Source organism: Melanotaenia boesemani, chromosome 4, assembly GCF_017639745.1.
Source record: "Melanotaenia boesemani isolate fMelBoe1 chromosome 4, fMelBoe1.pri, whole genome shotgun sequence".
NCBI classification, from domain to species: domain Eukaryota; kingdom Metazoa; phylum Chordata; class Actinopteri; order Atheriniformes; family Melanotaeniidae; genus Melanotaenia; species Melanotaenia boesemani.
In genome coordinates this window covers 21,778,703-21,791,318 of record NC_055685.1, presented here as the reverse complement: position 1 = coordinate 21,791,318, position 12,616 = coordinate 21,778,703, and the positions used below count along the sequence as shown (strand labels likewise).

The window sequence follows — 12,616 nt, the reverse complement described above, 5'->3', positions numbered from 1 at the left end:
AGCTGATTTGCCATTTTTCATATCTAACATAATAATGACTGTAAAGCAAGGATATTTTTGTTTTAATGCCTGCTACCTCCGCTCTTCTTTCCCCCTATCGCTTCATCATCTCCGCTCACATGTCAGGAGAGAAGAGAATTCAAGATGTACAAACTAAGAAAGGATGAAGAGTTGGGTCAAACTAAAGTATTGAGCCACCGCTCATTCTTTTATATTTTGCTTCAAGGAGCATAATAATTTTGTTATCTTTTGGTGTGATCTTGGGCTATAGTTCTCAGGCTTCTCTATGGTGTTTTCCATGAACACTGGCTGCTTTTGGACTTATTTTCAGTCTTTGCACTTGAATATTTTGAGAGAAATATAGTTTCTTTTGTTTGTTTGTCAAGTCACTTAACACTAACCTTTGACTCTTGCAAGCATAAAATACTTAAATAAATAGCAAGAAAGTTTGCCCTAGAAAGTGCATTCTGACAAATGATCAATACTGACATTAAAGGTGGTTAAAATTGTACCAACTCCTTTTGTCTTATAGTCTTTTGTTGCATGTTTAACTAAATCGCTGTACATTTTTCTAGGTTGTTTTTTTTTTCTTTTTTTTTCTTTTTTTTGTTTGTTTGTTTGTTTGTTTGTTTTGTTGGGGGGCAATATTAAATTAAATGAGGGGTGGTTCAAGACATGAAGGCCCTGAGGGAGGAGCCATTTATCAGTAATGTAAAAAACCGTCACAAAGAAAAGAGAATGGTATAACCCACTTCTCAGAGAAGAAGAACGTAATTCATAACTAATTAAATCGTAATTCAGCGTTTAAAGGATGGCACAGTGGTAACAAAAAATTTTTAAAAAAAGTTTTGAACGTTTTAAATTTTGACACGTAAACATGAGGAAGAAAAACGTGTATAAAGGATCAAACTTCAATTGCGCGCCTGCAGCACCACCTAGAGCCTGCAATGAGAACTGCAGGCACAAGCCGCACGAATTCTCTTTGCTATACATCAGTCCCTCAGAATATGATGTGGCAGCCTTCAGTGATGAAAAACAGCCTTCCTCGTCGAGTCGGGATGAGGAGATGAACCGGCGTTTGTAGAGACGGAGACCAGTAGCGCCGTCCGTGTAGCCGTTCCCTGATAGACTGATCCACGACGCCCACACTTCCGGACCGAACCCACTGAGATGCGTCCGTCTCCCAGCTGCTGCTTGAAATGAGGATAAGACGAAGACAGTGACTGGGCGATGCTGGTTCCGTTACATTACATCTTGTCGTTACAAGCTGAGCTGGAGTGATCAAATCGAAGCGTTTGTTCGCCCAACACTCAGAGGGGATTCAGGCTTTGAGCCCAACTGTCTGTCCGCCGTCAACTGTTGCTTATTTCCACTGTAAATGAATCTTGTAAGGTAGGAGCAATCATTTCACCCCACTGATATTATAACTTGATAGCAGAAGCTGAATTAAAATAGAAGCAGCGAATGTGTCATCGTTGCATGGTAGTGAAAAGGAAGATGCTGAGGGTGGGTGGCTTGAATAAGATGCTACAACTCAACATTTGTATCCCATCTCATAGATTTTCTGATGATGGATCTTATATCCTCTAGCTCTGAATTCATTTTCTTGACAAGCATTTAAAAAATCCATCTGCTACTTCCTCCCCGTCTCCTCCTCCTCATCTGGGTATCTCTCGCTTTATGGTATTGGTAACAGAATATTATCACGTTTATCTTTAATATCACATAAGCTGATGACATTTCAATTAGAATTTCTTCTAGCAGGTTGGCATCTTTAAATGTCTTGTTTTTGTCCAAAAGCCATATTTGATGACACGTCTGCTAAGTGATACAAGAACAGAAAATCAATAGCTTCTGAGGATGCAACCTGAGCGTCACAAAAAAAAAAAAAAAAAAACTTGAACATGGGAGCAGTGCCAATAATTTACAGTATAAGTTGAAGGTTTAACCCTGTAGATACTTTTAATGTGTGTCCATTCTTTTTAGAGGCAAAAAATAAAATAAACAATCAAAGTATTAGTGGAAAGCTTCAAGTTATATATTCAAGTTATTATATTAACATATGAAAAATAATTTACTTTTCATTCATTTTTATTTAAGCCTGTGGTCTGAATGGAATAAATTAAATATGTGTCTTGCTGTCTTGGCTGGAGCAAAAAAGTTATTTATTTGTTTTCCATTTTTTGCCTCAGTTTATGGTAAAACAAATGAGTACAGATTTAGTTCTTGTGATGCTCTTCAACCTACAGTTCAAAATTAAAATATATTTAATTTAATGTGATATGAATAAAGAAAATCATTCAATCGTCCTTGTAAAGTTTAGATTCAGTTATTTGACTTAGTACTTAAATACTGCTTTAATGTTTACATATATTTACACTTTTTGTGCCTTTGTGATTGTGTGTACCTGATTACTCACAGAGACCAGATGAATGACCATAAAACGCAGTAATATTGATGTATTTTCTGTTAAGTGAACTGAGATTTTCCTGGTTCAGAGAGCATTACTTCTCACCATCCTTCTGTTGTGTGATAGGGCTATGTGCCCACAGTGCTGCACCACTGTCCACTTACTGTGTCTTTGGCCTGAGGCCCGCTAATTATCAGCCTTGATAAAGTCATTAATGACCCGGCCAGGCCTGCTGGGCAAGGCACTGACACGCACACATATACAAACTCACACCAAAGACACTCTCTCTGACAAACTGAGGCCACTTTTGGATATAGGAAGTCTTTTATTTGGGACAGGATGGTGAGTTTCTGGATTGGGTCAGTAAGTATTAATAGCTCTAAATGAGTGTCACCCTAAAAACAGCTGCTCAGTGAAAGAGAACACAATGGAGGAGAGAGAGAAAAATCAAGGTGAGATGCCTTTTTTGCACGACTGTCATATAAGTGAGGTGGATGCCTCATCTCTTCTTTTTTTTCCCTGCACATATCTGATTAAGAGCACAAGTTGTATTACAGTAACAAGACTTGGAACTGCTCATTCAGGAGGAAAACACATTTCACTGTTTATCACACATGTTTCTAACAAAACAAAGACACAGCAAAGGATCATTTAAAGGGACAATTACATTTCCCCACTTAGATTCAGCTGTTTTTTTTAATTGTGGTAAACAGTGTGCACATTCACTTGTGATTATTAAATTGTGATTATTACATTCTTGTGATTATTCTTGGGAAGTTTATTCCCCATTAAATCAACTCATGCACATACAACTGCAGATTTTAACAATGTGGATCATTTGGGAAACTGGGAAAAAATTTATACAAATTCTAAAAACCAATAGATTCTCTAAAGCTGAGAGCTTTATAATGGCAGACTGGCTGCCATTAAAGGTCCTGCAGGATCTGCCACGTGTGTGTGCATGTTTGTGTGTGTGCAGGCGAGTGTTTTGTATGTAAGGAGCAGACAGACACAGTGCTAAATCTAGGTCTCTTATGAAATCTAGCTTTGCAAGATGCAGCATATAAGTAAGAGGGGTTGTTGTGTGTGTGTGTTTGTGTGTGTGTGTGTGTATGCGAATGCATTCATGGATCTCTTTTTCCATTGGGCTTTCTGCATGTTAATCTAATCATGGACAAACAAGGAGAAGATACAGCAAAGGAACTAGAGGGAGATGAAAGAAACAGCGAGTTTGCTGTTGTCAAAAAAAAAAAAAAAGACAATCCCTGCTCCCTGGTTTCCATGACAACAGTGACATCACTATTGAAGGGTTACCTCATGAGCTGTTTTGTGTTTGTCTGAGGTTTTGTGCAGTGTTCTTGTTCAGAGGAAGAGATGTAAGTGAACACGTGTGTCTGTGTGTAAGTGAAATTGTGAACTATTATCAAAGAAGTCATCAGGACAAACCTCAGGTTCAGTCAGTTCGTGGTTACGTTTGGTTGCCAGGCAACAAGAGCCATGGCAACAAGTTGAAGTATGATCCAATGTTGCTAAGCAAAAGGAGAGGGTGGAGGTGAAATTTTATTAGCAGCTATGAGATACAAGAGGATATAAATATACATGTTCAACAACTTTGTTCGAAGCCTAACTCGATTCTGCAGTGTAATTGTACCTGCTGCATGAACGCTTAATAAGCGTTTATGTAAACATTACAACATTCAGCTTTTAGCTTAAAAGAAACACAACTTTTTTCCCCCCAATTAGTTAAATATGTGATCAGTGTGAATTCAGTGAGAAGAGTATTTTATTTATATTCATAAATTTATTTTCATGTTTTTGGATCATTTGTTACCTATTTCCATTTTTATTTTTATAATCACTTAAAAAGACAGAAATTAGGGATTGGAGTTTATGTTTGTGCAAAAACATGTGGGGGGGGGGTTAAGGGAATATGTCTGCGTTGTGCATAAATGTGTGTATGTGTGTGTGTGTGAATATGTGTGTGTGTGTGTGTGTATGTGTGTAAGAGAGAGAGAGAGAGAGAGATTATGAATGCTCTGGTGTGTTTTTAATTTGTTAATTCGTGTACTCAGGTGTGTGTTAATAATTAGTAAAAATAGTCTTTATTTTGTAAAGCACTTCGGGCTGCCTTTTTGTATGAAAAGTTTTTTAATTTGATTTGATTTGAGAAAAAGAGCAGACATGTTTTAGTTGGTTGTCAAGATTAGACAGAAATAAAGAAACTCAGATTAAAATCTAATTAAAATGGAACTTGAGCATCACTTATGTGTTTATACAGGTGCTGCTTTCAGGCTGGTTATTGGTTACATTATGTTAAAAGTTATTTTTAGTTAATCTAGAAGATAAATATTTGGGTTTTTCTGTAAATGAACTGGTACTGATGAAATTGTGATAATAAATTAATAAAATATCAGTATGACGTTGATGATCCATGTATGATACTGTGTTTTAATAACAACTGATAAAATGTAAACATTACTAATTGCAAGTGGGGTCTTTGTACAGTTCCTATATCCTTAAAATGCAATAATGTGACAGTCCTTCTTTCTGTACTTGTTAGATTTTTGGTCAGATCATAAATATTCTACTGAAGCTAATGTCTGCTGATATGTGATAATTTTCAGGTTTATGAACAACCGTGCTCCTTCTAACAAGCGTTACCAGCCCACAGAATATGAGCATGCTGCTAACTGTGCTACGCATGCGGTGAGCATAAAAACACATACATGCACTCACACACACCACAGAACGTTTTTAGTAGCCTCATACAGAGGAAGTGGTGCACTTTGTGAAAACATGGCAGATGAAAGATACAGTTGGATTTTTTTACAAATTGCTTTTAAGCCTTGATTACAGTCCATCCTGCAGGTTTACTCCTCTCATCTCATGTTTCATTTATGTTATGACTTCATTTAGTTATGGATAATCCCCAGCCTGCTGGGCAGCTCAATGTTGCACTTTGAGTCAGAGGACCAATGGGAACGCCTGTCAGCCTGGGTGTATGGGGCAGGGCTCAGCTCACTCTTCATCATCTCCACGCTTTTCCACACTGTAGCCTGGAAGAAGAGCCACCTACGGTACACACACACACACACAAAAACATTCCTGAGTATGCATTAAAATGCAATATTTGAATCACATATAATATAAACCAAATGCTTTTCCTCAGGTCTGTGGAGCACTGTTTCCACATGTGTGACAGGATGGTAATCTACTTCTTCATTGCTGCCTCCTACGCACCGTGGTAAGGAAACAGCCAGAAAAAAGTGCATGTGGGTGTGAGTAAATGCATATTTCAACCTGTTTTGCAGGTGTGTCTTCATGTTTATCCTTCTGCAGGCTGAACCTGCGGGAGCTGGGTCCCTGGGCCAGTCACATGCGCTGGTTAGTGTGGGTCATGGCATCTTTTGGAACCACATATGTCTTCTTCTTCCATGAGAGGTCTGTTGTCACAATGACACCTTCACAGAAGGGTTAAGGTCACACACACCTAATCAATATTATTCCTGTGTAAAAAAAAAACCAAAAAAAACATCTGAACCACAAACTTTATACATTTCTTTTGTACTTTATCACAACTCACTTTATTGAGCAACAGATTAATAAAACAGCAGGTCAGAACTGAAAACCTGTGCTCAAAAAGTAATCTCTTTGTCAGGTATAAGCTTATGGAGTTGCTCTGCTATACAGTGATGGGAGTTTTTCCCGCCCTGGTCATCTTCTCAATGGTGAGGCATTTTTTTATTGTACTGCACTTTGCTATATTAACCGTTTCACTATAATAACCCCATTATTTCTTTCCAGCCAGAGCAGTCGGGGTTGTATGAGCTGCTGGTCGGTGGAGCCTGCTACTGTCTCGGTATAGTCTTCTTCAAAAGTGATGGCATTGTCCCATTCGCTCATGCTATTTGGCACTTGTTTGTAGCTATGGGAGCAGCCATACACTACTACGCCATCTGGAAATACCTCTATGTTGAGGCACCCAATCAAGTCCAGACCTCCAGATGACATCAGCAATAACGTCACAGGAAGTAACACCTGTGTTTGAGCAACTTTAGGGAGATGCAAGCTGTGTCCAAATTCAAGAGCTGCCTCTTATGGAAGGTTTAACCTACTGCCTAAACACACCTCACCCTACAAAGACAAAAACTCTCAGTGCACTCTGGTTATCCTGATCAACTCATAAAGTCTAATATTTTCATGTTCAACACCGAGAAGTTGCCTTCAGATGACAGGCAAATGTGTGAAAGCTACTGGTAAGACACAAGCAGTTTCGACAGATTGTTGTACCACTTTAATGAGACATTTCCTCGCTTTACAGTAATGTCCAATATGCTGATAATAACAGTGAAATTAAATATCAAGCCTACACTTTTTCACAAGCATACGTTATGCTTCAAAGCGTTATCAGATTTAGCAATTTAACAGCAAACCAAGTAAGCGGTCCTGTCCCAGCCATTAAGCTGCAAGGGTGCCTACTTTCTTTTAGCGGGAAGCCAATTTAAGATGAAACATCTGATCTGGTGTTACATTATCCACTTTCTTTATCTAGTCAGGCAGCAGAGGTGACAGTGCAGCTATTTTTTTTTTTCAGTTCTAAATAGTGTTTGGCCCTATTCCTGCAAGGCTAGATAGTTTGAGAGACCCCAGGTTAAAACATTCATTGCCCTCCCTGTATTTCGGAAAGGCTGAATAAGCATCCCAGGGGAGCATTTCAACAATTTATTGATACAGAGCTTCTTTCATCTCCTTTTTTTGCTGTTGTACTATAACAGGACACTGTTTAGAAAGTTATAGAGTTGCACTATTTAAAGTAAACCACGTGCAACATGGTGGATGAACATCTGATTACCCTCTGAGGCCACATTCCTCCTATAACTTTACAAAGTTAATGAGGATGTTTAAATGCACCATTTGACAGTTGTTTGGCATGTACATATTGTATATTAATATATAAAGAAGCATTTTCATTAAAGCAGCTGAGGCATCGTATTGTGATGAACCCAAACCTTGACTGAGGCAGTTCATGAAGTCGGACACAGCTCTTACCTCCACCTCAGTTCATTTGATGTAATCTCACAGTATTTTGCAGGAGTTTGGTTTCATTCCAATGATCAGGGGTTAATTACTTGTCTTTGAGATTTTTCTCTTTGTGGTGCATGTCCAGATTCAGTATTCAGAGGCTGAATTGAGGGCATTGTCTTAATGTCAAGAGGAAGACAATGTTTACAATTATTTGCTGTGGCTACCATCCTTAGTTTTAATATGTATTATCAAAATCAGTATTGTCAACAAATGTGTTTAGATTTAAATTTATCTAGAAGGCTGCAACATCAGTAGCTTACTGTTTCAATTCAGAGCTCTAGATAGTAGTAACGTAGTTACTGTTGCTAGTTGTGCTATCTAGACTGTAGTGCACTATGGTTTTAACAAAAGGTTGCTACAGTCAATGACTTAATGATATTTACACATCAAGTATGACTAGACTGATGTTTTTAAGTTGCACATACAGATATTCATGGTTTCAGTGAGACGTTGCATCTGAATCTACATATGCTAGGCTCTGCAAACTGATTATAAAACATATTTACTGAATTGTAACGGTTTACTGTTGCTGATTAGGTTTAGTAGTTGAGGATGTCATCAGTATGCTTTGCAAAGAATTTATCAGACGCAGTTAATGTTGATTCACATACCTTTCCTTTGAAGTTCTTCTAGTGTCTTCAATAGATAGAAACCAGTGGATAGTTTTGTGGTTGATCCTCAGAGGAAAAAACCCACAAACCGACGCAGCACTGCCAGAAGACTCACTTACTGCCATAACTGACAGCACACTACTACCATAATACAGTACATCTCTCACTTGAAAGGAAACTGAAGCTATAGTATTGTTGAACAATCTGGCCCAATATAAAGGCATCTCAGGAGTGTGTGTGTTATGTGTTTGAGTGCGCTTGTGTGAGTGCATGTCTGTTTGTATCCTTTCCCTATCTTACTCTCATGAATTCAAAGCCTCTGATTGGCTTAGTCAATGTTTACACATGTATCTTGAACATATAAAAATATATATTTGTTATCAGTGTTTCTCTTTGTGTGGTGGGACTGTATATACTGGACAAGCTTGTACAGTATGATGAATGTGGCTAAAAGGACCAAAAAGGTCAAAACATGTAATTAAATATTTAAAAAAAAAAAAAAAAAAAAAAAAAAACTAACACAAAAGTTAAATTCCTGTTCATCATGTTTTCACAGCTATGTTTCTCTCAGGATTTGGATTATTTTTGCATTAAAAAGTACATGAAGTCACTTTCAAGGACCACTAGAGCCGCTTTGGTTGTTCAGAAGTTGTCTTCATACAACTTCACCTGCTCAATCTCATTCCAACGTAGAGCAGTGGCCCCTTCACTAGTTTTACATGTGGGTAGTATTTGTAAAAACAACCAAATTGATGTTCCAGAGGAGGATAGAAACTCACTGAAAAACTGATTGAAAATATCAAAAATAAAAAATAATAATAAAAAATAAATAAAATAATAAAAATAGATCCTAAAAATGAAAAGAATGAATAAACCATTCTAATTGACTGCAAAATCCACAACATTTGCATTTGGATTTGCATAAAAACACTGTAAATAATCTATTTAGTTTATCTTTTTTATTTATTTTTTTCCTTTTTATTTTGTTTTATTTATGAAGTCAAACAGCTCATGGACAAGTGTGGAAGATAAGGACGTTTTTATTTATTTATTTTTTTTTAAATTATTCTTTAATCTGATAACTTGTAAAAAAAACAAAAAAAGGAATAAGTAAAAGAATTTGACTGAAAACACAGCATCCTGAACAGAAAAAAAGACAAATTATATTAGTCAAATCATGCAGACCAAATCTGCACATACAAGCTCTTTGTGCAGAAACTATACACACTGTTGCCTTGCTGTACCTTTCATTATGCTCGTAATCCTGTGGTTACAAAAAATATCATACTAAGTACAACATTCCAACTGAATAATTATAATCCAAAATTATCTATGAACAACATCTAAAACACATTTAACCTCAATCAGAAGTGTCTGGGAACAATATGTAACAGTTAAAGTTTATGTTGCATCGTATCCAGTACATCAGATCCACATGAGGCCATGTTGAAGTTTAGGATTTTATATCATTCTGTCTTTGTCTAGGTCACACTTTTCTCATTCTGAGACACAGTGCACATCTGACTTTGTATAGATCTCTGTGGTTTTCTAAACTTTACATGAAGCCCTTGTGAACCCTCTGAACATTATTTATAGATGCTCTGTGACTGTGGAGCTGCTGACTGTTTTCAGTCCAGCTCGTGCTTTCTTTCTATTCCAACAAGACTTATTCTACGCATTGACCCACATCCACAGTCTCTATAGTTTTCAATATTGGTTATTGTGTCTGTGGTGCTCCTTGTGCTGTGATAAGCCAATATGATGCCAACAATGCTTTTATCTTTTTCTATATCTATTGTAATAAAAATTCTTTTTCTTCCAGTATGTTCTTGAAGTCATCATTTTATAAAGTAACTTTTTTTTCTGCCCACTACATGTCTTTTTTTCCTATTTATTTTTCTTTTCTTTTTTTCCTTTTTATTTTTTTTTTAGCCACTAAATAATAAGATATTATTATCTTTATTTTGGATGCTACACACATTCCTAAATTCATTGTTAAAAAAATCATCAAAAATGGTATTTAAACTACATTATATCTGCAACTTTGTGTTTTGCCAAGAACCCTTAAAAAAGGGGTTATTATTACTTTTTTTATGTGGACTTCCATATTTCAGAAAAAGTTAGTGGTATTCAGATATAAAAGGAGAGAAAAACTAAAACAACTCTTCTTGTTGTTTTAGTTAAAACATGACTAAATCCAAATAAAAAAACAAATGTTTTTTTTTTTTTTTTCCTTTTCATTCATGACTATGCTAAATAAAATGAACTGAATTGACAAAAGGCACTAAAAGCAGTAGGGTCACCCATGGCAAACAGGTCTCTAGGGGAGGGACCAGACAAAGCAAAGCTCAATGCAGCTCAATAGATCCCTGTCATGAGTCAAATCAGTGGATTCAAGTTTCCCCTGCCCAAATGTGGGTCACCGGGGACCCCTCTGGAGCCAAGCCTGGAGGTGGGGCATGGAGGCAAGCACCTGGTGGCCGGCCCTTTGCCCATGGGTCCCGGTCGGGCTTAGTCCAAAAGGGTACATGGGCCACCCCTCCTGTGGGCTCACCACCTGCAGGAGGGGCCATAAGGGTCAGGTGCAGTGTAAGCTGGGCAGCGGCCAAAGGCGGGGACCCTGATGGTCTGATCCTCAGCTAAAAAGCTAGCGCTAGGGATGTGGAATGTCAGCTACCTGGCAGGGATGGTGTTGCTCCCAGTGAGAGGTGCCGAGCAGGTGTGGGCATACTCATTTGTCCCCCGACATGTCACCTGTACGTTAGGGTTTACCCCGGTGGACGAGAGGGTAGACTCTCTCTGCTGTCAGGGGGCGGGTCCTGACTGTTGTTTGTGCTTATGCACCAAACAGCAGTTCAGAGTACCCACCCTATTTGGAGTCCTTGGAAGGGGTGTTGGTGGAGAGGTGTTTTGTTATTGGAATTCTGTGCTCATCATGAATTATCCATAACAAACACCATTTTCAGACATAAGAGTGTTGATGATCGACTTTGAAGTCGTATCATTGGACTTGCTGCCGCATGTCTTGGACACTTGGGTGAAGAAAGGGGCAGAGCTGTTACTGATCACCACCTGGTGGTGAGTTAGCTCAGATGATAGGGGAGGATGCCGTTCAGGCCTGGCAGACCCAAGCGTGTTGTCAGCTTCTGCTAGGAATGTTTGGCGGAGTCCCCTGTCAGAAAGAGTTTCAACTCCCATCTCCGGCAGAGCTTCCTCCATGTCCCGGGTGAGGCGGGGAACATTGAGTCCAAGTGGGCTGTGTTCCATGCTTCTGTTGTTGAGGTGGCCAACTGCAGCTGTGGCCATAAGGTCATCGGTGCCTGTCGTGGCGGTAATCCCTGAACTCGTTGGTGGAAACCAGCAGTGAGGGATGCCATCAAGCTGAAGAAGGAGTCCTATCGAGCCTTTTTGGCCTGTGGGACTCTGAAGGCAGCAGGCAGGCTAAGCAATACGTGGCTTTGGCAGTTGCTAAGGCAAAAACTTGGGCATAGGAGGAGTTTGGAGAGGCCATGGAGAATGACTTCCAAACGGCTTCGGGAAGATTCTGGTCCACAATCCGGCAGCTCAGGAGGGGGAAGCAGTGCTCCATCAACACTGTGTACAGTGGGGATGTCAGTTTTACCAGTCGATCTATGTTCCTACCCTCACCTGTGGTCATGAACTGTGGGTAGTGACAAAAAGAACGAGATCGTGAATACAAGCGGCCAAAATGAGTTTTCTCCACAGCGTTCTCCGCAGGGTTCTCCACAGGGTTCAGAGTAGAGTCACTGCTCCTCTGCATCAAGAGGAGCCAAATGAGGTGGGTCAGGCATCTGGTCAGGATGCCTCCTGGATGCCTACCTGGTGAGGTGTTCCTGGCACATCCCACCAGAGGATGGGATATGGAGGCCTCAGGGAAGACCCAGGACACACTGGACTGACTACATCTCTTGGCTGGCCTGGGAACACCTTGGGATCCCCCCCGGACGAGCTGGTGAATGTGGCAGGGGAGAGGAAAGTCTGGGTTTCCCGTGACCCGACACTGGATAAATGGCAGAAAACAGATGGATGGATGGACAATAATAATGATAATAATAAGTCTATATATCACATATTCATTCCATAACATTTCCGGACTGTTCTAGAACTACATCTTTATGTGTCAATTTAAATATGTTGACATGTACATTGTCTTCTTTCCCCAGCCATTAAACAATAGTTCACTCTTTGTTTAAACAATGGGTTAAAAAAAAAGACGATGAGTAAACAAACCTAATTAAGACACAAATACATTTACCCAGTTTTTCCTTCAGTTAAATACACTTAAAGCAGAGAAATCATAGAATATTAATCTATATGACTGTATTCAGCTATGCTTTGTGAAATAAATGGTGCTCAAATGCAGTTAACATCTTTGAAAATATGCAGGGTGGCATAAATTTGCAATTGATTTAGTAAATTTCTCAATTTGATATATAAAAGAAATTTAAAAGAATATATATATATATATATATATATGAATAAATATTAT

The 12,616-nt window shown here is 38.7% G+C and overlaps 1 protein-coding gene across 1 annotated transcript; it reads left to right on the top strand.

Moving 5' to 3' along the window:
- The first annotated feature begins 962 nt into the window (after positions 1 to 962).
- On the top strand, positions 963 to 9,930 carry LOC121637936 (monocyte to macrophage differentiation factor 2-like). Its single transcript, XM_041982293.1, has 7 exons — positions 963 to 1,392; positions 5,035 to 5,116; positions 5,327 to 5,487; positions 5,580 to 5,654; positions 5,750 to 5,851; positions 6,069 to 6,138; positions 6,215 to 9,930. The coding sequence occupies exons 1-7, from the start codon at positions 1,379 to 1,381 to the stop codon at positions 6,416 to 6,418; spliced, it is 708 nt and encodes a 235-aa protein (XP_041838227.1). The 5' UTR covers positions 963 to 1,378; the 3' UTR covers positions 6,419 to 9,930.
- Positions 9,931 to 12,616: the final 2,686 nt, after the last annotated feature.